This window comes from Xiphophorus hellerii, chromosome 23, assembly GCF_003331165.1.
Source record: "Xiphophorus hellerii strain 12219 chromosome 23, Xiphophorus_hellerii-4.1, whole genome shotgun sequence".
Lineage (NCBI taxonomy): Eukaryota > Metazoa > Chordata > Actinopteri > Cyprinodontiformes > Poeciliidae > Xiphophorus > Xiphophorus hellerii.
In genome coordinates this window covers 8,178,294-8,201,395 of record NC_045694.1, presented here as the reverse complement: position 1 = coordinate 8,201,395, position 23,102 = coordinate 8,178,294, and the positions used below count along the sequence as shown (strand labels likewise).

At 37.6% G+C, this 23,102-nt stretch overlaps 2 protein-coding genes across 6 annotated transcripts in view; one reads left to right on the top strand and one right to left on the bottom strand.

Annotated features, from left to right (window-relative positions):
• drp2 (dystrophin related protein 2) overlaps nt 1–13,741 on the top strand; it is a 291,935-nt gene extending 278,194 nt beyond the window's left edge. For 3 of the 4 annotated variants that reach the window (XM_032554735.1, XM_032554732.1, XM_032554733.1), the window contains 5 exons: nt 2,780–2,926; nt 7,865–8,117; nt 11,576–11,693; nt 12,370–12,456; nt 12,761–13,741. In XM_032554735.1, the coding sequence (XP_032410626.1) occupies nt 2,780–2,926; nt 7,865–8,117; nt 11,576–11,693; nt 12,370–12,456; nt 12,761–12,780 (625 nt within the window). In that variant the 3' untranslated portion in view covers nt 12,781–13,741. The remainder of the gene's footprint in view (nt 1–2,779; nt 2,927–7,864; nt 8,118–11,575; nt 11,694–12,369; nt 12,457–12,760) is intronic. The other variant, XM_032554734.1, reaches the window with a different exon arrangement.
• On the bottom strand, nt 1,478–23,068 carry LOC116714273 (cilia- and flagella-associated protein 251-like). Of its 2 annotated transcripts, XM_032554738.1 has the most exons (4): nt 22,361–23,068; nt 20,951–21,095; nt 18,752–19,353; nt 1,478–2,229 (listed from the first exon to the last, which is right to left on the bottom strand). In XM_032554738.1, exons 1-4 carry the CDS (start codon nt 22,796–22,798, stop codon nt 2,194–2,196), a joined length of 1,221 nt encoding a protein of 406 aa, XP_032410629.1. In that variant the 5' UTR covers nt 22,799–23,068; the 3' UTR covers nt 1,478–2,193. The 2 variants fall into 2 exon arrangements, with proteins under 2 accessions (XP_032410629.1, XP_032410628.1); XM_032554737.1 differs by lacking the exon at nt 1,478–2,229 and having other exon boundaries at nt 18,302–19,353.
• Nucleotides 23,069–23,102: the final 34 nt, after the last annotated feature.

Sequence of the window (23,102 nt, the reverse complement as noted above, 5' to 3'; positions counted from 1 at the left end):
TTTTAGTGAACTAGTACTTTTTCATCAATATTAAAGCAATATTGAATAAACTCCTATTTCTTGAAGAAAAGTTACTTGTAAGTTAGTTTTGTCTTATATCAATTTTACAAAGATATTTCCACTAGAAATAAGATCAAAAATCCTTAATAAGGTTTGTGTTTTTGCAGTGTAGGAGCAAAGTGTTCAGCCTCCATAATTGCAAACCCAATTGAGATAAATCTCCAAAGACATGCAGCTGCAGTTTCAGTGAATTCTTTGAGGAATTTTTAATTAATATGAGTTACAAGAACATTTAATTTCCCTTTGGGATCAATAAAGTGGTTTTGAATTTGAACAGTTGGTCCACATAATGACTGCAAATCCATGCCACGCTTCCTCAGATTTGTTTTCCGTAATTACTTTGAAACACATGAAGCATTTTCCATCTATATTATGGTTATGTTATACTTTATGTTGATTTTCTACATAAAATCTCATTAAAATACTATAAAGTTTTTATTTTTAATGTCACAAAATGTAAAAATCTTCAAGGCATTTTAGCTAATTTTGGGTAATAAATAGAAATTAAATGTATAAGATGTTGCTCTATTCAGTCAGAATACCAAAGCAATCTTACAGTAAATTTGAAAGCTAATTAACAGATAATTCTTTATAAGTTACAGGTAATTTTTGATATATTTGGTATTGCAGAAGTTTTGTTGCTACATCCATTCATGCTGCCTTTGCCACACATTCAAGAAAAAGCTGCAGGGGAAACAGCTTAAGCAGAGATTTCCAGAAAGCCTTCTCTGAAGCTGCCTTCTCCAGCTTATCTGCAGGGGACTCTGAGGTGTTCAGATGTCAGATACAAAATCTAATCTCCCCAACAAGTCAATAATTTGCCAGGAGACCTCCTGTTAGTGGGTCATATCTGAAACACGCCCTCCAGGAAGGAGCTCATGAAACCTCCAACCTTTAAATTCAAGAAGCCCATTTCTACTTCCAGCTCTTCCTAAATAGCTGAAATCTTAGTTCTGTCAACAAGGCTGAGTAGCAGCGATGAGTCACCCTGAGGAAGAAGCTCACTTCATACGGTCGGATTTGCAGTCTCATTATTTTGGACACTGCTGTCCTGTAGGTCATGACCAGGTCAGAGTTGGAAAATAAATCTTTAATTTGAAAGATTTTGTGTTTCTGCTCAGATTTTTTGTCACTTTTTCCAAATGACACAAATTGAAACATGACAATTTTCAAACAAAAGGTTTCTACACTAGAATGAGGTCATAAAATATATTTTACAAAATTGTAATGGAAATATCTATTTTTTTTTTTGCATCACACAAGTCAAACAATCAGCATCCAGATGTTGCTACTGAACACGACGAAGAAAACAACAGGAAGTAGCAGGAGGGTGATGGTTTGTTTTTGTTTTTTTCTGAAAATTTGCAGCTTCTGTAAAATTGCTGACTAAAATTTCCAAAATACTGCATACAGTCCGTAGCCACTGCCAAGTATAAGACACCGACGTCTCCTCTGACAGATGATGAACGCTAAAAAAAACGCTACATAAGTTTGATGTATTATTATTATTATTATTATTATTATTATTATTATTATTATTGAAATGAGCACTTGGAGTTAGTACATTCCCTTTTGGCTTGATTTTTTTGTCATTTGTTTCGAGGCTTGTAAAAGTGTTTCACATATTATTAATTTGTTTTCTAAAATGTGCCTTTGTTTTGAAAGTTGTGAAAGGTTTTCAGATTTTGTAACGGTGGTTTGGCCCTCCCAGCCACCGTTGCCACACTGAGCAACAAAGAGTGTAAAAGCAAGTTATTCTTTCACACGTTTGTTGAGGCAGTCTGCATGCTCAGGTAGGCCTGTCACGACGACACATTTTCCTGGACAACAACGTTATTGCAATAAATGACTGTTGCTATTTTGAGACCATTTTCAAGTAATTTATTGATAAAAATAATGTGAGTTTGCCGTCTCAAAGAACAATAAACTTTAATCTTCTAAACAAAACTTAACACGGGAACTGAAAAATATTTTAAATATCCTAAATGAAACACGACAACTAAAATACAGTAAATAAAATGGAAATAAAAACTTTCATACAATCAAAACCATAAATAAAATGGATTATAATATCTCTATACACACATAAATACTAATTATGAGAATTGAAATTATTGCGCTCATGTTAATCTATCATGGGATTAATTGTTTATTGTGACAGGCCGTGGTCTAGGTTGGATTAAAACACATTAAATCAATGCAGAAAAAAAGCTGGGTTTTTTTTCTAAATATCACCGCAATGTATAACCAGGCATAAAAATAAAAAGGTTATAACTTTCTGTTCACTTTAATCCTATAAAGCTGTCTCCACTGGCAGACGTATTATTACCAGACATAAACTGCAAAATAACTGTCTTTCCATTACATCCATTACAATAATTGCCAGACAGTTAGACATCTATTTATTGCCTCAATCTGCTGTAATAGATCCTCACATTATCTTTTCTATTTCAGTGTCAGTGGTGATTTTATTATTTTCGGAGCTGCGTTGTGTTGAAGTTAAAGATGAGCTCAGCCGTTTTGGTAAATGTCAGAGGTTTAATGGTGCGGTGAGCCGGGTTTGTCCCGTTCTGTTTGGTTTTGTCTCGTCCTGTGATCCCGTCCTCATCATCCTGCTTGCTTTGCTTCGGCCGTGATGCCGCGCCGCTGGCTCTGCTTTGTGCTGCTGGTGGCTGTGTGCTGGTGGCTCAGTGTGCTGTCTCCTGTGTGGGGGACTCAGGGATGAAGATCAGTACCTCCTGCGTCACTCCAGCCCAGCCCTGGACCACGATTCACCCTGCGGGCAGCACATGCTGCTGGCTCACCTGGAGCATCAGGACAAGGAGCAGCTCCAATGCACCCTGGCCCGCCTGGAGAACGAGAACAGGTCTGTTCATGAAAATGTCCGAATCCTGAAGTTTTAACTTATGCACAACAATTCCTGAAGTATTTATCAACTGAGCTGATCATTTATGAAAAATAAAATAGAAGTAAACCAGATATATCCATCAATACACATCAGGAATAACAACGTCGTTGACTATTTGCACTGAAAAAAGACAAAATCTTACCAAGTATTTTTGGTGTCGGCTTTACTGCAAATACCTTAGTAAACTTGTAATAAGACAAAACTAACTTACAAAACATTTTAGCAAGAAATTATTCACTTGGTTTAAATACATAATTCTTTAATGTTGATCCACTGACAGATTATTTCACTTACAACATGGAAAATATAAATGTAATGTAAAATGTAAAACTAAGCCATATAAACCAGTTTTGTTTCTGCTGCCATATGTTTCCAAAAATAGATTTTTGATCATAGTTTTAATATTGTTTTATTTAAATTTTTAATCTTGTCCTAATGACAATCTTGGAGTCAGTGACAAAACTAACTTACAAGTTTTCAGCCACATGTAGGAGCTTGTTTTAAATGAATAAGTCTTAACATTGTTAAAAATTTACTACTTCTACTGGCTGATTATTTCACTTACAGCATTTTTCTCATGTTATAAATTAAATAATCTTCTATTAAGGAATTGCCGACTTAGGCTGCGTTCACACTGCAGCCTGAAGTGACCCAATTCCGATTTTTTTGGGACCTGTATCCGATCTTTTCATGACAGTCTGGACAACACAGGTTGGATTCTTTTCGAATGCGACCCAGCTGACTTGGGTATTCGATACGTATCCGTTTCAAATGTGATCTAACGTCCAGGTCGCATTCGTCTGACCTGAACGTCACTGATACTCGACAAATGTCACTATTCTGCGTCCTGATTACGAGCAAGCGGGAATAAAAACAACAACCATGACGGACTGTAATGAGGATGAAGCTGTTAAAGTGCTGCTCCGGTCGGACAACAACTTCAAATGTGTAAGCTATGCGCCACCGTTGGCATCCATGTTTACTTCTGCGAACATTGAGCACTTCTTCTATTTATGGTGGATGGCAAAACACTGAGAACGCTGACGCTATTGCGCCCTCTACTGCGCATGTGGGACACTTCCAGGTCGTTTGCCCATTCACACTGGAGAACACATACAGGTCGCATTTATTTGGAAGTGTGAACGCCCCAGCAAAAAAAGATCTAATTTGACGAAAAATCGGAATTGGGTCACTTCAGGCTGCAGTGTGAACGCAGCCTTGAACTAAGCTCCTGTATCTTTCTGAAACGTCACCTGTAAATCAGTTGAATAAGATATTTACACTAAAACTAGACCTAAAATACTTGATAAGATTTTGTGTTTTTGCAGTGTCATCTTCTGGTTTAGTCAGACATACAGACAAGCTCAATAAAAGTGTGCAGGTGTTTATTGTTCGCACTGTTTTCAACAATTCTCCGATTTGAAATATCTCCTGCTGGGAGTAAACACACTCAAAATCTACAGTCATTTGAACAGCCAACTGAAAATAAAGAAGAAAAAATCCCAATCTGAACACATAGCTGTCAGCCAAATGTGTATAGCAGTGTGATAACATGGAAGAAGCTGTAAATTGAGCTTCGCTTTGACACCCTGTGTCCAAAAGAGAGAGGAGAAAAGCTCGAAATGAACTGACTGGTGTGACGCAAGAGGAAAAGCAAGTCTGAAACACAAAATATTAATGCTTTGATTTGAATTTATGTGCTTGGAGTTCAGACATTTTCCATAAATGACGCTAATTCATTTTCTCCTACATGCACTTAATTTGTCACTAGCGGCATCTTTATGCGAATGATTCATATGAATAATTGTCTCCTCCCTGCTTTGCCAGTGACCTTTACAAACCCACAGCAACGTAAACCTGCACATACTTATAGCCTCCGGGTGTTGGAAACCTTGACCAAATTATTATTTCTATTTTTCTCAAAATGCCCCAACATGGTGTTCGTGTAATGTGTGTACACACAATAAATCAGGGCCACAAAAAAGAAATCCACTACATAGCTGCATAGACCCAAACTAACAGCATTAATGAGAACTACTCGTGTGTTTTGAGAGTCAGGACTAAAACAGCAACTTTATTTCATGGACTTTGAATACTAGGAGACATTAAAAGGGTTCTGGTTCCTACTGTGGTTTAATTATCTAAATATGACCTTTAAATGTAGTAAAAATATAACTAATTAGCAGTGATGGACAATAACAAAGTACATTTACTTGAGCACTGTACTTAAGTAAGTATTTTGAGTATTTATTTTTTGGGGAACTTATGACTTTTGACTCACTACATTTCTGTAGTCCTAATGCCTGCAAAACCAGCTGTCCAAAAGTCCAGTAGTTCAGTTTAGGTTGCTAGGTAATGGGCTGAGCTTCCGTGGGGTTGCTAGGTAACAGGCTGGGCTTCTGTGGGGTTGCTAGGTAACGGGCTGGGCTTCTGTGGGGCCTCTGGGGGCAGTTCTAATTTGTGACGTTTTTGAAATGGGAATACGTCATTACTCGTTCCCTTTGGCTCAGCAGAACTTTGTAGTCCACTGTTGTCGTTTTTCTTTACTGACATACGATTGTGGGGACGTTTTAAATAAATTTTAAAGAAAGCTTTACATTTTTTAATAGCATTTTATGCTGAAGTTTTTACAAGTAGCGTAGATTCTTTGTACCAGAGCAGTTCTACATGTCTGTACAATCACGTGGTTTCAGCAAGTTACAAAAATCTGTAAAAACATTAATAAATCTGACATTATTAGAAAACATAATTTCTACTTTTGAAGTATTTTAAAAAGTAAGTACATCAGTACTTACATTTGAGTAAAGTTTTAAGAAAGCAACTTTTACTTGTAGTTGAGTAGATTTGACTTTGAGTATCAATACTTTTACTCAAGTACTAGAGTTGAATACAATATGGAAAGACTCAGCGATGATAATTTAGATTGTTGTATTTGTTGCAAGAACTCCCTTGACAAAAAGGTTAGGTTTTTAATCTCAATAGGTTTTTAATCCAGGTAAAGGACAAATTAAAAAAGTGGAATAAAATAGGTCACCAAACAAGGTGAAGTTCATAACATCTACAGAGGTCAGACATTACTATATTAAAGAGATTGTAAAAGATTAGACTCTTCATCTCAGACTCCAGAAAGCCCAGTTAGGACCTAAAGTGTTAAAGTTTATGACAGAAAGATTCAGAAAAGGTCTGAGGTTTTTGGAAGAGTTTCCCTGCTTCAGTTAGAGGGAACCACAACTTTGCAAAAACAAAATCTAAGCATTTTGGTCTCGTTTCTTAGTTTTGTCATATTTCAAGTTCGCTAAGGTAGAAGTAACTTTTCAGCAAGACATAGAAACTTGTTTTAAGTCAATAACTCCTTAATATTGATGAAAAGTACTGGTCTCACGCAGATGTTTTCACTTATGACATAGTTAAGTTAACTAATCTGCCAGTGGAACTAATACTTTTTATTGATATTAAGGAATTATTTACTTAAAACAAGCTCTTTTAACTTCCTGAAAAGTTACTTTTAAGTTAGTTTTATTTTATTTCAGGTTTACTAAGATATTTGCACTAAATACTACACAAGAATATGTGGTAAGATTTAGTGAAGATCTACTAGTTTTGACTGTGACATTTGGAGAAAACCAAACACAGCATTAAATCCAAACTGGGTCACCACCAGAACCACCAGCGATAAATCCAACAATGACTGAAGACCCAAAGAGTCATCACAGTGCAAGAACTTTAGAAAGTTGTGAATAAATAAATAAATTAACAAATAGTCGCTCTAAAGCCCTTCACACGGATGCAAAGGGATTGATTAAATAGATTTTATTGGTACTTATTAGATTTTCCAAAACAAATTCTGACTTAAAATAAGTTGTTTTGTTCTGTTGGAAGACAGAATATTTAACTAAAACCACAGTTAGATCATTTGCAGCATCTAAAATGTAAATGTATTTCTCATTTGCACAAGTACAAAGATAAATGTTAAAACTGACTCTTTATTTGCTTTGGGAAAAGTCATTTTAACTTTCAGATGAGTGGTTGGAGGCATGTTTACCACTGCATTGCTTCAGCTTTTCTTTGAACATTTGATGCACTGGAGAACTCAGGAGACTAGTTAGAAAAAGCAAAATAACTTGAAGGTTTTTTTTCTAGTTGTCAGATTGAAAGTACTCAACATTTTTGGACTGCTTTGCTGCATTTCTTTATGTCCTAACTCCAAATTGTTAGAGGGAGACACTTTGGGACAATTAGATGGTTTAGAATCAGAATTACTCACCAATCTTGTTGGAAATGGTCCAGAATAAATCCTGATGGAGACATAAGCAAGATGCACACATAAATGGAAACAGATAAAAAAAAAATTAAAAAAGCAAACTGCTCACAGCGCTCTTGTTTTTACCCCAAAAGTTGCAGTGAAAGATTTGGTGATGAGTCCATTAAGTTTTTAATTTAAATTATGACTAAGAAAGATGCCAGTCCTTGCATTTTGCTGTTCCAGACACTTTAGTGTCAGTAGCCTGCAGGTCAGCGTGTCCAAAATCAAATTAATTAATAATACATCACGAGTCTACAAACTCTAAACAGTTTTTCGCAATATTGTGTCACATCAAGGAGAAATATTGCGTGCTGAGTATTAAAGCTTGTATTAAAGACGATTAATCTTACTGGGGTGAGTTGTCAACATTCATTTGCGTTAATGTACATTTGGAGTTATAAGCGTAGCACGCTACACTGAGCAATATGTCACTATTTACATTTTAAGTGAGATTATTCCAGTTACACTAAATATTTATGTACATTTTTCTGTTGGAGGTAAATAAATATACATCATATTGATATTTTTTTGCCTCCTACATCAATAAGTTGGCCTGACAGCTTCCTCCCCCGCCCTCCGCTGCGTGTCCTCAGGGTGCTGCAGAGCGAGTACAGGCGACTCAAGTGGAAACATGAAGAAGCAGCGGCGCTTCCCATGTTGACCGAGGCTGGTGAGGGCGGCCCCGGGTCGCCCACAGCGGGAGGGGCGCAGGACGAAGAGCTGCTGGCGGAGGCGCGGGTGCTGCGGCAGCACAAAACGCGCCTGGAGACCCGGATGCAGATCCTGGAGGACCACAACAAACAGCTGGAGTCGCAGCTGCGCCGACTCAGGGAGCTTCTGCTACAGGTAAACCCATTTAAATCAGCGATTTAACAGAGATGCAAATACAGTCAGGGTGAATTTCAGGTTCGGACTTTTTAATGATTCTCTTTTTTCATTAAAAAGTCTGAAAACATTAAAGTTTTCGGTGAAATTAACTTTAATGTTTTATCTGTTCAGGTTTGAGTTAATAATTTTAAGGAAGAAAATGATGCGTTCATGTTGAAATGTATGGATAAATTCCACTTAAACAGTTGCACCACAACCATTAACCTCAGATTGAAGCATTGTCCAGGAACTTTCAGAGATGCTGAGGTCTGGACTGTTCAAAATGCTCGATGTCGGCGTCTTTTATCCACTCCCACATCATCGTTGATGGTCACAACAAAAAAACATGCTGATTTCAGAATTTTTACTTTCATCCATAAACTTTTCCCCTGATTTTCTTTCCCCCAAACTCCAACAGTTTTCTTTGAATTTTCACTTCAATTGCCAAATTTAGTTTTTCCTCTGAATTATGTTTTTCTCTGATTTTTTGACTTTAATTTCCAACTTCTGACTTTTCTCAGAATTCCAATTATATTTCTCTGAAATATAAAAAATGTAGTTTTTTTCTACAAATTCTGACCTTTATTGCTGATTTTATACTTTTTTTCCCCTCTGAATTCTGATATTTGTTTTTGAATTACTAGTTTTTCACTGAATTTTTCATTTGTTTTTGAGATAGTTTCCTGGCTTTTAACAGCTAGCGGTGTCCAAATTCAAACTTTTTTGACACATTTGAGTTAATTAGAGGTTAATTTTTGGATGTATTTTTAAGACCAAATCTAACATAAATCTTTGACGTATCCTTTTTCTCATTATTGTGGAATTTAGCAAATAGAAATCATTTTGGTAATTTTAATTAAGCCTGAAGCATGAAAAGTGTGGTTTGATTTAACTTCATCAGACTTAGAAAATAAGTGGGGTTTTTTTCTTATTATTATTCAGTTGAGTTCATTTGCTCTATATCCCACAAATTCACAACAAATGTCGTCTCAAGACACTTTACCATACAAACAAAACATGGTACTTGTAAATCACAAAATAGACAAAATATAAAATAAGTCAGAAATATTAATATACAACATTGTTCAGCCGTTTACAATGTTAAGGCAGAGGATTTTCTCTTTCGTTCTCTTCAGTATGTGTTAATTAAGAGATAAAATACTTGATAAATTCAAATTTTTGCATCTAGTTGTTCTTAAAAATCACTAAGAACAACTAGATGTTCTTAGACATTCCGCAATAAAATTAAAGTGGCTAATTAAAGCTCAAAATTGATATATATTCACTTCTAAACACAACTGTAATCATTCTGCAAGCTATATCATATAAAGTCTATTTATTTTGTGTAATTCCCCTTTAACTTAATAAAGTTATGTTCATGTATCTTGTTAGGTTTGCATGTTTTTCCGTTTATTTGGTTCAAGTTCAGTTTCCCAAGAGGAGCTGCTCCATTTAATCTGAAATAAATCACCATTAACTATTTATAAAACCAAAGAAGAAGAAAACACAATTCCCTCTGTATGTGATGCACTGGGGTTTGTCTGTAGACATATTTGTGTGTCTTCTCACTAGTTTAGCAAGCAGATCCCTTCCTCTATCAGGTCTTTTGTGTATAAAATATAATGGAAGAGTCTGTTTTATCGTTGATGAAAGAGAGCTTGACTGAACCGGAATATTATTCTGCAAAGCATTTATCATTTTAGCCGTTTCTGTGTGCAGCATTAGACAGTTAATATCAAGTATCACCGAGTGGCATGAAGATCAATCCTTCTAGGTGTTTCTTTGTTCCACAGTAACTTTCTCTCTTATTTCTTTTTCTGCATAGAGCTGGAAAAAAAAAATCTGAGTTTTAATATTTATATAACTGCATTCATATGAGTGCAGAAAGCAACAATGGAGCCTATAAAGAGGGGAGGGAGGGAGTACAAAGAGGTACAGTACAAAAAGACGAGGTTGAACAGACACTGAAGGATCGTATTAAAAGATTCACTGCAGTATAAAGGAAATGTATAACAAAGAGCAGCACAGGAGAGTGGGAGCTGACTCATGCTGTTACCATTATGACATTGTGTAAATTATTAAGTAAGAGTAATTGCACATTCAGGTCAGTGAATGAGGGGAAAGCAGAGGGACAAAGATGAGAAAGACACTAAGAAAGAAGGACGGGATGCTGCCTCTTATGTTCGCTAAGACTTGGAAATTGAAGAGAGAGAGCAGGCAGAGGAAGAGGAGGGGAGTGCTCAGCGTATTCCTGCTTGTGAGGAAGGAAAAAATGCTGTTTGATTTATTTTTCACAGAGTATCACAGATTAATTTCTTTGTAAAATAAAGTCTCTGGAAGCCGCAATCTGAATGCGTGAATCCGTTTCGAGTCTCTGCAGACGTTAAACTCCTTCAGAGGACGGCTTCCGTGTTGCTAAAAACAAAAACATGCCATGTTGCATTTTATATTTTTGTGTTGCATTGTGCATGTTTGATTGGGATCCTAAGCCTTTTGTGCTGCAAGTTTTAGAGCAACGCTGACATTTTAAGTTTGGTTTAAAGCAGAGGTGTCCAAAACCGACAAATTTATTCAACTGAAAGAGCATAAAATGATTTAATATGATTCTTTTGTTGTTGCTTTACCTGCTCAACAATAAAAAAAAATTAATGAAATCTGCATATTGTCAAAGACTGAAAACATAAAACAGTCTTCATACTGTTGCCTTATTAATAGAGAAACAGACAATTTCACATTTTTTGGGTGATCAGTTGTTTTCTGTTTTGTTGATCAAATTTTTACCACTTTGTTTTCAGGGACCAAACAAAATCCTTTCAAGGGCCACAAATGGCCCCGGGCCACAGTTTGGACACCCTTTAAGGCTGTTTTATTGTGCCTTGCAAATGTATCGACACCTCTTAAACTTTTTAAACAACTTCAATATATTGTATTGGGATATTTATTTTTATTTGATCAAAACAAAACCAACAATACAAATAAAATCTATTTTCATTCTGATAAACAAAATCCTCTGTTCTTCAACTTGAAATTAATGAAATTCTATAAATGGTCCAGAACTAAATCTATTTGATTTTCCTTGGTAAGACCTTAAAATTAATGTTCATTGTAGCTCAATCCAGCTTGACATAATTAGCAATTAAAAGTTTTTTCCACCTGATGTGCAAAGCAAGCAGAGATATTTCCCTAAAGACCTGCAGCTACAATAAGGTGTTTCTACAAAGTGTTGACTCAGGGGGTCTGAATATAATCACAAATTTAGTTTGCAATTATGCACTTTCTGGTGGTCTGTGATAAATCCAGTTATGATGTCCAAAGGGTACAAACACTTTGGCATTGCACCGTACAACCCGTTCTGTTATTCTTTTATCTGAAATGACTTTACCGCTTTATAAAGGTGAAGACTTGTAAATGAATGATTGTTTTATTTCTTCTTCCAGCCCAAAGATGATTCGGAGGCGAACGGATCCGAGCTGTCGACGCTCTCCTCTCCGGTGTCGGGAGGCGGGCGCCAAGGGGAGCCGCCCAGCAGGGAGACGACCGACACCGAGGCAGCAGGTCAGCGTCACGCAGCCAGACTGAAACCCGCAAACATGCTGACCCAGAATATAACCCAGAGTCATTTTGGTCTAGTTTCTAGTGCAAATATCTTAGTACACTGAAAATAGGATAAAACTAACATAAAGGGAACTTTTTAGTACAATAGAGGAGCTTGTTTTAAGTAAATATTTCCTTATTGTTAATGAAAAAGTTTTGGTTCCACTGGCCAAATATTTCACTTATGGGAAAAATGTCTGTTTATAAGTGAAATGATCTGCCAGTGGAACTAGGACTTTTTTTATCAATATGAAGGAATTATTGACAAACAAACTTCTATATCTTGCTAAGACGTTACTTGTAAGTTAGTTATTAGTTATTTATTTCAAGTGTACTAAGACATACCAATAGAAACTGAACAAAAACACTTGGTAGGATTTGGTGATAAATCACAATATTTAAAGAAGAAACTAATAAAATATATAACAACATGGGAAATTTGTCTTGTTTTAAGTGAAATAATCTGCCAGTGGAATTACTGACGTAAATCAAACTCCTATACCTTGATAAAACGTTACATGTAAGTTAGCTCTGTCTTATTTTAAGCAGATTATTTGCAGTAGAAACTGGACCAGAGTTAGTTGGTGAGATTGTGTGTTTTTCCGGTGCTGACGGGTTAAAACTGCGTTTGCGTCAGGAGATGATTTGGAGCGCGAGCAGGACACCGTGCTGCAGCTTCAGGAGGTCATCGAACAGCTGAGAAACGTCTTCCCCTCCGAGCCGGGTGAGTCCATCCAGCCTGCACCGATCTCTGCCCCGGGGAGTGAGACATGGAGAGGAGAGCAAATATGTACTGCTGCGGGTCGATAGTCAGGGAGGGAGGGATGGGAAGATTAAATGGCAAAGAGGAGGAGGGCGATAAGAGTGACACATCGACTGTTGCTAAGAGAAACGGTTAGCGTCACTGTCAGACTTATAAATCATCCCAATGCTTTTATGATGCAGTCTGCAAGGCTATTTAGCTGCAGATTTCTTGGTCTGTTTTTTTAATCTTCCGCTCCTACATTTCTTTCCCTCTTTAATTTCAGGCACCACATCACACATCTAACCCTGTGAGGGGCCTACAGTAACAGAACGGCAGCCTGAAACGAGGCACGAGGTCAGGCGGCGACACGTCAGACCCTGCGACTGCCACGGCGCCGCCGCCATTAAGAACTAACCCTCATCCGGATCGCTGTGCACTAAAAGCCTTTCTCATGCAAACTGCCAGAGGCTCACGCTGACGCCCTTTTTGGCCAGGCTGCGCTTCATAAGCTCAGTGACAGCATGCTAAGGAGCCAAGAGGGATATATTGTTAGCAGAAGGTCAGAGGGTAAAAAACAACAACAAAAAAAACGAAACGCCCAACCAAGACACTGTGCTTACCAGTATTTGTGTAGTCGTTCAGAGGTGTGAAGCTTTATATCAGATCAGAGCACAAAGTCCAGAAGTACTGGAAAAATACAAAACTGGAGGGGAAGGGGGTCACTTGTGTACGACTTTGTTTCAGGGCCATTATAGAGAGAAAAAAATGAGTAAATTTCAGAGAAAAAAATTCTAAGATTAATCTCAGAAATTTTCAACTTCTCAAACTCAGAAATTTCAAATTTACTTTGAGAAAATTTCAGCGATTACTCTCAGAATTGCTGAGTTTTTTTCTAGGAAATCTTTGACTTTTCAAAATAAAAAATCTCCAATTTTTTTCTAGAAAATTTCTGATTACTCTCAGATTTTCTGAGGTTTTTCTCAGAAATGCACTCCTCCTTTTTCTCTCTCCATCATGGCTCCAACACGCCATCGTACCTGCGTGTTTTTTACGTTTGAATGTGTTATCATGGTTTATTTTTCAGATTTTGGTAATTGCATCAGGGCTGCTGACTGATTTCATATCACTAGGAGATGCAAATTGGAGCTGGCAGCCCCCAGAAGAGCCGTTTTTTTTTTTTGTTTGGGTTTTTTTTGTGAGAATGGTGCATCGTCATCAGTTAAATCCATGATTTATTAAAGACTGCCCAAAGTGCCCGCCAGCACAGCGCCTCTGTTTGCACACGCTGAATATCGCTCCTCACTCTGCTTGTCGCTCTCATCTCCTGCCTCTCCTAAGTGAGTCCTTCACACGTCTGCTGCTATACATACACATTCAGATTCAACCTGCTCTCTGCTTAAATACACAAGGAGCCTCTGCATGATCAATAACGCGCTGTGCAGAAACACGCGCACTTTCAAAAACCTGGAGATCGATTTATTTCCCCCCCCCCCAAATCATTCAGGCAAATTAGGTGTTTTGAGCCCATTTTGTATTGTTCCTGGAACGCTGCCCTGTTGAGGAAATGTATGCCGATCAGTAACAGCATGCATGCCTCCTCCCCGGGATCTTATTGTTTTCATGCTGTGTGAAGAGAAACTGACAGAAGGAGCTGAAGGCTGAAGCCCTCCCTCTCTCTACTTGGCCAATTTCAAACACAACAGGGGTCCAGATGAGGCTCACCGCCATGATGCACTCCGGCAGCATCATTATCCACAATGATCTTTTCATTCTATGTAGTTTTAAAATACTGATAGCTCTGGATTGTGCATTTATTATTCCACTTTGATAGAAAGTATTTCCATATAGAAAAGGTTGTGTGATCGGGAGAGATGACTTTATTATTTATAAGCCTTATAAGAGTATTTATACCCCTTCAACTTATTCATATTGGCAACATTGCAGCAAACAAAAAGTGGCTTATTGGGAATTTTGGGAAATTGGGAAACAGAAAATATTGGGAAACAGAAAATAGTGCACAATTATGAAGAAGAAGGAAATAAGTTGGGGTTTTTTTTTTTTTGATTATAAATGAAAATTGTCACATGCATAGATTAAAATCACCCCTTTTAAATCCATAATTATACGTATTTTTTGTTACGTTTGAGTTGTTTGCAGACTTCTTCATTCTTCGTTGTGTGACTTGAGGCAGTTGAGGCTACCGCTAACTAGATGCTAATATACTCTTGCTAGCTAGCTTTTTGTAACGTCGGTCATGGGAAAGTGTAAATTTATCACAAGTTTACTGGACGACGTTCATCTTCGCCACGGACTCACATGTGTTCAATCAAGCCCAAAAGAAACTGAAAATTAGAAAACTTTCTTTTAGTACAGCAAACATGCAAAATCTGTATTAGGGCCATTATAGGGGAAAAAATGTTGGACATTTCTGCAAAAATTTCCTAAAAAAACAAGGAAATTTGCTAGCGAAAAAAATAAAATGTTTATATTAAAAATTTTCTCCAAAAAAACATGGAAATTTCTAGAAAATTTTTGATTAATCACAAAATTTCTCAGTAGTTGGTGGGAATTTACTCCTTTTTTTCTATCTATGAAGCCCTAATGTACCGCTGTAAAAATCTTGATTTTACATTGGTTTTGGTTTTTTTGACCCATTATTACTTTTGAGTCAACAATTTTGGCCCACATGGAAAAAGGTTTGGACTCCCCTACTTTAGGCAGTCAAATCATATTAGAAAGTCCTTAAGTCCAACACTTTAGAATAAGAATCTGTAGGAAAAAACTAAAATTGCAGTTTAAAGACGCTCTCAATCTAATCGGATTAGTAGATGATGAAGCAGAGAAAAAGAGGCACTACTTTGTGTTTGACTTTCACATCAAATCCCAATAAAATCCACAGAACCTTTTAGTTTTTAAGTGACAAAATGTGAAAAGTTGAGAGGGTGTGATTGCTTTTTCAAGGCGCTGTAAGTTACGTCATGCATTTTCCTGTACACACTAGTAATGCCTTAAAAAACTGAAGCAAGTCGGTGGGACCGAGGTGGTTGGTTTTTCTGAACTTTTTTTCATTTTCAGGACAGGAGGTTGCATCAGGTGTTTGTGTGTCAGTGTTTGCAAAGGGCTGCTGCTGATTGAAAGTGATGGGACGAGTGGGGATCACGGCGTAGTTGAGCACGCAGTCAAACCTGAGACGCTCTGAGGGACTGCAGACCTGAAAGACATGAAAGGAGGGTAGAAAATACTAAAACAAAAACAATTATTCCATTTATCGCTGGAGGGCTGGTGGGAGAGATCCACTTTGATGTGTCTGCCACCGGTAGACGCGGCACCGGGAGAACGAAGCCGAAGCGAAATGAAACCATCGCATTCTTCCAGGACGGACGGAGACATTCGAGTTGCAGCAGAAGGAGCTCCGACCTCACAAAGAAGAACCTGAAACCTGTCTGCTGCACTCATTACGTTGTCGGACCCCAGGCTCAGCACTCACGTTTGACACCGTCCTCCTCGGCGCTCGATGCCTGTTAGTTTTGATACTGTTGCTAGGAAACTATCCCCAAGGACGCAGCCAGATGGATGGTTGATGTGCAGTTCATATTACAAATGCTAATAGCCTTAAAGGAAGCAAGAGAAAGCTCCTTGTTTCCCAAACACAAGCCACCATTTCTCCTCCTCCACTGGAGCCCGGTGCTGAGGGAAGTCATTATCATTACCGAAATCTTTTCTTTCTTTTGTTGTGCATTGGCGCAGCTTCAGAGGAGAACAATGAGCAGAAGCCATGTTTACTCGTTGTGATTTATCTCTGGGTATTTATGCATCTCATTAAACAATGATTACTCATCACACACGTCAAGATGCACAAAAACATGTAGCAGCGACAAACTGTGAAAAACACGCGGAGGCATTCAGAACATGTCAGCTGTTATTTATCTTGATATCGTAGCGACATGGCAGTTACAAGAACAACAAGAAATGGATATTTAATGAAGTTACACTGCTTGTTAGAGATTGTTTAGAGCGATCCAGACACGAGGAATCCAGTCACTACGACAACAATCAGCATAAACGGCCGCCATATGGCAGAAATCAATCAACGAATTACAAAACGTTTGACGCTGCGTTCCATTTAGCTTGGAAGTTGAAATTTGGGTGTGAAAATGACGCTTCACCTCCATCCTGCTACAATTGCTAATGTAGGGTGTCCACCCATCCTTAACATCAATTCAAGGTTTTCAAATTGATGTTTCCAAAATTAAGGCCTTAAAATGTCTTAAGTTCATTTTAAAACATCTAAGTTGGCCTTAAATACAGTTAATCACAGGTCTTAATTTATTACTTTTGTATTTATTTTTCCCCTGAGTCGCTTTCACATATTTTCCTTATGTTCTGTGATACATGTGTCAAACTCATGGCCCGGGGGCCAAGTCCGGCCCGCTGTAGCTATTTATGTGGCCCTTTGGACTCCAGAGGAACACATAAATAAAACCTTTAACATAACAGTTGTGTGCTCAATTTTGATTTTATCAATCAAACCAAATCACTTTTTAAATATTTACAATGTCAAATTTCATTAGTTGCTCTAGTTTGAGATTCCACCATCATGGAAAATCATCAGATTCCTGCACTTTTTTTTGCAATAATGCTTAATTGTGAGTTTACTGAAAATTTTCCAACAAAATGATCAAAAACGTTGTGTGATGCTAACTCCCACCTGCAGGTGGCAGTATTTCTAACTAACGCTATATTACTATTTTACTAGGCAAGCGTATTTTATTAAGACTCAAAAAATACTTGAGTTTCAGTTTGAATTGTGCAGAGATGGAAGATCTACCGTCATTACATTTCCAAATAAATCAGATCCTGATATTAGAAATAACAGAACAAATCGTAAATTGGTTGATTTGATTGTTTGGGTTTTTTTGTTTTCTTTTTTAAGTTGACAGTTTAACTTTTGGGCATTTTGGGTTATTTTTCTAAACTTATAGCATAGAAATTTCAACTTTAAAGTGCAAAAGAAACACATCATCAAACCTTTCTAACTTCCTACAGCACCTAGTTGTACTTCAATACTCTAATTAGCATAAATAAACAGGAACAGTTTCAGCTTTGGTATTTCTTATTTCTATCCTGTTGGTTCTAGTTTCTAGTGCAAACCTTTTATTAGACTTGAAATAAGACAAAACTAACTTACAAGTAAATAATTCCTTAATGTTGATGAAGAACTTCTAGTTCCACTGGCAGATTATTTCACTTATAATTAAACATTTTCTCATGTTGAAAGTGAAATAATCTGCCAATAGTCCTGGTACTTCAAGTAATTATTGGCTTAGAAAAGTTACTTGTAAGTTAGTTTGTCTTATTTCAATATATTTGCATTTGAAACTAGACCAAAAATACCTGGTAACGTTTTGTGTTTTAGCGATGCAGTTACATTATGCTGCAGACACTTAATGTTTCTTTCCCCACTTGAGAAAAAACACAATGTTCTGCTGCACTTATAATTATAATCATTTTCTACTTTATCTGACCCGTATCACCTCTACAAAACATGCCAACTAACGCCCCATGTTGCATGACAGAAACAAAAAACAAGTTCACATGCGTCATCATCATCATCACTCTTCAGCCTGAGTCCTCTCTGGTCTGAACATGTTTGTTCAGACTTCATGTATGTCGTCTAACATGCAACAGGATCATACATCACCAAACCTCAAGCAAGTTTCTCCTCATAAAATCACTGATTCACGCAGGTGAAATTAGGCTTTTTCTTTTGTTTAACTAATATACCTCATTAATCACCTTGAAGTTCATTGTTTAACGGTTTTGATTTCCTGTTGTCGTCCAACACTTTGTCCTGGGAGTTTTTAATCTGTGTGAGAGGTTTTCTTTGGAGAGGCTTTTTACTGTAATAACAAGTGGGTTACTGGCTGCTTTCTACTCTTTGTGTACAGAAATAAAACTTTGTATTTGGCAAACTGCTTGTCTGTGTGCGTGTGTTTTTTCTAAGCGCTTTGAGGGTTGAATAAAACAACTGAACTCAGAATGAGGCCATGCTTTTTATATTCATTATATTTAGGTGTCTATATTTGGCTTTAAAGTGGTAAATCAGTATTTTCTGACTTTGTTTTTCCTCTTCCAGATTTGTTATATAATAACTTTTTATCTCTGATTTTGCCAACGCTTGTGACTCTACAGGCTGCTGTCAGTTTATTGGTCCGTCTCCTTTTTCTGTCCCTGACTTTGTTCTTTTTGCTGCGTTTCTTGATTGGCGTTTGACCTTCTTCTTCTTCCCTTTATCGTTCCGCGATCTCCTGCTCACTACATTATCTGAGCTGGTGGACGCAGGGTCACCATCTTTATCTGTTCTGTGATTATCTGCTTCAGGAGCCGCGACCCTCGCTGGTTTTTCTTTATCTGACCCCAATTCACTCGTCCTCCCACACATTTGCTCTTTGTCACAACGCTCTGCTTTCAAATCTGGATGTTTTCCTGTTTCTGAGTCGCCTGCTCCTTCAGTCTCAACAGGACGGTGTTCTGCTGGGCTTTCCCTCTCTTCAACTTTATGACTTTCAGTGTTTTTGTCCATCTCAGTGTTTTTTTCTGTGGCTTTCTTAGCAGAGTTTGTGCTTTTCTTTCTTACTGCATCCTTGGTCCTGCTTCCAACAGGACCCCACTTCTCCTTTGTTGTTTCCCAATAATTCTTCTTCTGGCCGGCGTGCATTTTGCGGATGTTTTCCCCTAATATCTTCAGCTCCTTCTGGACAAAGGGTTTAAACTTTGGATCCAGTTTCTCCACCGTGGCAAAGTCTCTTCGAGCTTCATCCTCGTTGCACAAAGCAGCGTGCGCCCGCGCCCTCTGGTACGTCGCTTTAAAGTTACCTTTGGAGTAGAAATAGGAAGAAATAGGTGGAGATGACAAAAGTACTGAGAGAGGGAAGTAGACGGTAAACGAGATTGGTTCAGAGATATATTTATATCCTTTGAAAGGGGACATAAAATTCACATTTTGCTTGTTTTTGTGCTTCCATTTCTGCTGCTTCACAAAACGGTCAAAGTGCTTTAAAAAACACCCAGATGTTCCTTACAGATAAATAAATGTTTTTTGGTGTCTGGAAAATGACCTGTTTCAGAAACTTTCTGAACGTAACGTCAAAAATCAAGCAGACACTACCTGTTACCTAGCAACCCAGAAACCCCAGCTCCTCGCCTAGCAATCAGAGTTCAAGCATTTTGGCTTGGAAAAAAAACAATAATAAATTTATCCCCAAAGGCGCAATTGTACAATGACATATTAGTGCCATATAACAAAGAAAGAAATTTCTGAGTTTGTGAAGTTGAAAATTTGAGACAAAAATTCAGAAATTTTTAGGTTTTCAGAAATTTTCTAGAAAAAGCAAGGAAATGTCTAACTTTGAAAAGTTGTGAGAAAAAAACCCTCAAAAATGTTGAGATTAATTTCAGAAATTTTCTAGAAAAAGCAATAAAATGTCTGAATTCTAAAAATTACAAAATTCTAAGAAAAAATCTGATATTTTCCAGAAAGAAAAAGAACATTTCTGAGCTTGAAAAGTCAAAAATGATCCTTATGAACTAAAAACGTTCAAAATTTCTGACAATTAAGATAAGCAAGACGATTGGGATCCCTGAAAAAATTTTTTATTCTGACTAAAATTAAAGTCAGAATTCTGAGAGAAACGTCAATTTATTTCTTTTTCAGTGGCCCTAATTATGTAAAACATTAAAAAAATAATACGAGGTAAAATAAGTAAGTTTTAAGTAATGTGCTATGTGCATGAAATGGTCCATTCTGCCCCAGTTTCAAGTCTTTGAGCCTCCAACAGATTCAGAAAACCTCAGAGTCCTTCACGGATCAACTGGAGTTAACCTGAGACTGAATTAAACAAACATGGACTCTATTTGCAAGGTGGTGACCTCTAAAGGCAACTGGCTACACTCGAAAAGAAAAGAGAAAAAACAGAAGAGTGTAAAACAGTGAAAAAGTTTACAGGGCATAAACATGGCCGCATGGTTCTGTAAATAAGCAGAAATGAAACTTAAAACCAGCACAATAAATTTCCTGACTGAGGTGGAAGCGTCTAAATCGACCAGCAGGTTTGCGGTCGGTGACAGGAAGACGTCTGAGGAATGATGAGAAAACTAAAAAAATGATGGGAAAAGACAAAATAAAAACTGAAATTTCACATCGGCCTCAACTATAAATAGTTCACCACAGAGGAAGCAAACGTAAAATTAATTTCTGACTGTGATGTCCATGGGTTTGTGTCAGGGGAACAAAGAGAGACACCGAATGTTGAATTATACTTTCTCAGTAAACAAATAAAGTATTTTTACGGATGTAAGACCTTCATATTTTTAACTCGTGTTCCTATTTCTGTATCAAGTAGGATTTTTTGTTTTCAGCTTCCTGCCAAGTGTGACAAACTCTCTTTGATTTTTCACACCAAACAAATCCTACCTCTGTGTGTCTTCAGCAGCCGGCTGTTCAGCTCCACCACCTCCTGGTATTGTTTCAGCTCCAGCATGGACTGGCTCAGGTTGAGACTGAGCGGGAGACGCACTTTCTCCAGCGACTCCCAGTCCTCGCCGTGTTGATCCACCTGCTGATGAAAGGCAGTGGACGGACGGAGACGGGCGCGGTGGTGATATACGGCAGAGGAAATGTTGAAAAGATTAAACCCAAACAAGAGAATGTGAACAAATATAGAAAAGGAAGGGAGGAAATGATGAAGATGATGACTGTAAGATAAAGGGAAAATAAAGATGGAGCGTTTGGAGGCCGCAGGAGAAAGTTGCTGAAGGAGAGCTGTGATAGAGACGTCTCTATGGATGTCTGATATTTTTAGCTCTGCTCCTCAGTTTCCCGGTGAACCAACGCTGCTCTTCAGTACAAACACAAACCGAGCAGATCATCAAAAGCTATTCAAAGCTACAAGACGTTCTGAACCACTTTTTAGTTCTTGACTTGAAATTTATTTAAATGGTGCGCTGCAAAAACACAAAATCCACAATCTAAACCATTAGATTGTGGCCCCAGTTGCTTGTTCAATGCTAAAACACAAAACATTACACACTATTTTTGGTCTGGTTTATAGTGCAAATATCTTAGTACACTTTAAAAAAGACAAAACTAACTCGCAAGCAACTTTTTAACAAGATATAGGAGCTTGTTTTAAGTGATACTGATGAAAAATTACATGTTTCAGTAGCAGATTATTTCCCTTACAACATGAAGAAAATGTCTTGTAATAATTGACATAATCTGCCAGTGGAACCAGCACTTTGTTATCTACATTGAGGAAATATTTACTTAAAACAAGCAGGTATTTTGTACTGAAAAAGTACTTGTAAGTTAGTTTTGTCTTATTTCAAGTGTAATAACATGTTTGCACTAGAAACTAGGCAAAAATTACTTGGTGATATATTTAGTAGTGAATGATAATCTCCTGAACAAGCAACCAGAATCACAAGAAATGGTTTAGGACAAATTCAGGTGTTAGAATGGCCTAGTCAATGGCTCTCAAGGGAGAGCCTGTTCCTACACTTGAAAACTGCAGCTCTGATTATCTCCATCCATTGAGCCATTTTAAAAATTATGGTTAAAAATATTTATCTTTACATTTTAAAAACTGATAGATAAACTCTAAAAGTGTTGCAGTTATAATTGCATTAAATGTGTTTTTGTTACTAAATAGTTTCAGATTTTTATGCAAAAACATGAGAATAACTGATAAATTATTTTTCTTCCAGTTCACATTTACTTTATGCGGTTAAAAATAGCAGAAGTTGGAGATAAAAAGGTGATAGAAAAGTGAGAAATATCTAAAAGTATTTTAGTTTTTTTATTAACCCGTCTTGTATTGCATACCTTGTTTTGTAAGAAGTCCACGTATCCCAAAGCCTCCTTGAACTTGGCGGAAGCGTCTGGGAAGTGTTGCTCTTTGATGAGGAAGTTTCCCTCGTTCTGCAGAATCATGACCAGCCGTAACATCTGCTGCCAGTCCTTCCCCTCCATCTCATCACAGGCCTGCAGCTCCACTGCACAGCTGCTTTCTTCCTCCTTCACTCCCTCAGATGGCCGAACCTTTTCTTCTCCAGATTCTCCTTCTTCAACACGTTTCATCTCAGATGAACCGGTTTTCTCGCCTGCTTTGCCACTTTCAAAGTCGCTTTCTTTCTTTTTTGTTTCTTCATCTTCCTCCTGCTCTTCATCTTGTTGCTCTTCCTCCTCGTGTTTACTGGTGCCCTCCGTTTTCTCCAGCATGTTCCAGTACTGCTCCCTCTCCTCCCAGTACTTCTCTTTCATGCGCTCCGACAGCTCCTTCAGCTCTCGGCGAACAAGCGCAGCCAGAGTGATGTCCAACTGGGCCACCGTACTGAAGTCTCTTCTGGCCTCCTTCTCGTTCCACACGGCAGCGTGAGCCTTGGCCCGCTTGTAGTAGCCCTTCACGCAGTCTGAGAAGCAGAAATTCAAGCGGTTGCTTAAATTATGTTTTTATTATTCATATGGAAGTAGAAATATGCTGTGTAGATGCTGAGTTTGCAATCTGGTAAACTGCAGCTTCAGCTTATATCTCTTAACATGTCAAAATTGGATTTGCATGCATCTG

Bases quoted from the DNA above. Each gene is read 5' to 3' on its own strand.
- LOC116714273 (XM_032554737.1), bottom strand. From the start codon at position 22,798: ATGAAAGAGAAGTACTGGGAGGAGAGGGAGCAGTACTGGAACATGCTG. The intron at 21,096-22,360 runs GTATGCAATACA...GCCTTTCATCAG, and splicing joins TGGACTTCTTACAAAACAAG to CAGGTGGATCAACACGGCGA. The intron at 19,354-20,950 runs GTAGGATTTGTT...TCTACTCCAAAG, and splicing joins GCTGCTGAAGACACACAGAG to GTAACTTTAAAGCGACGTAC.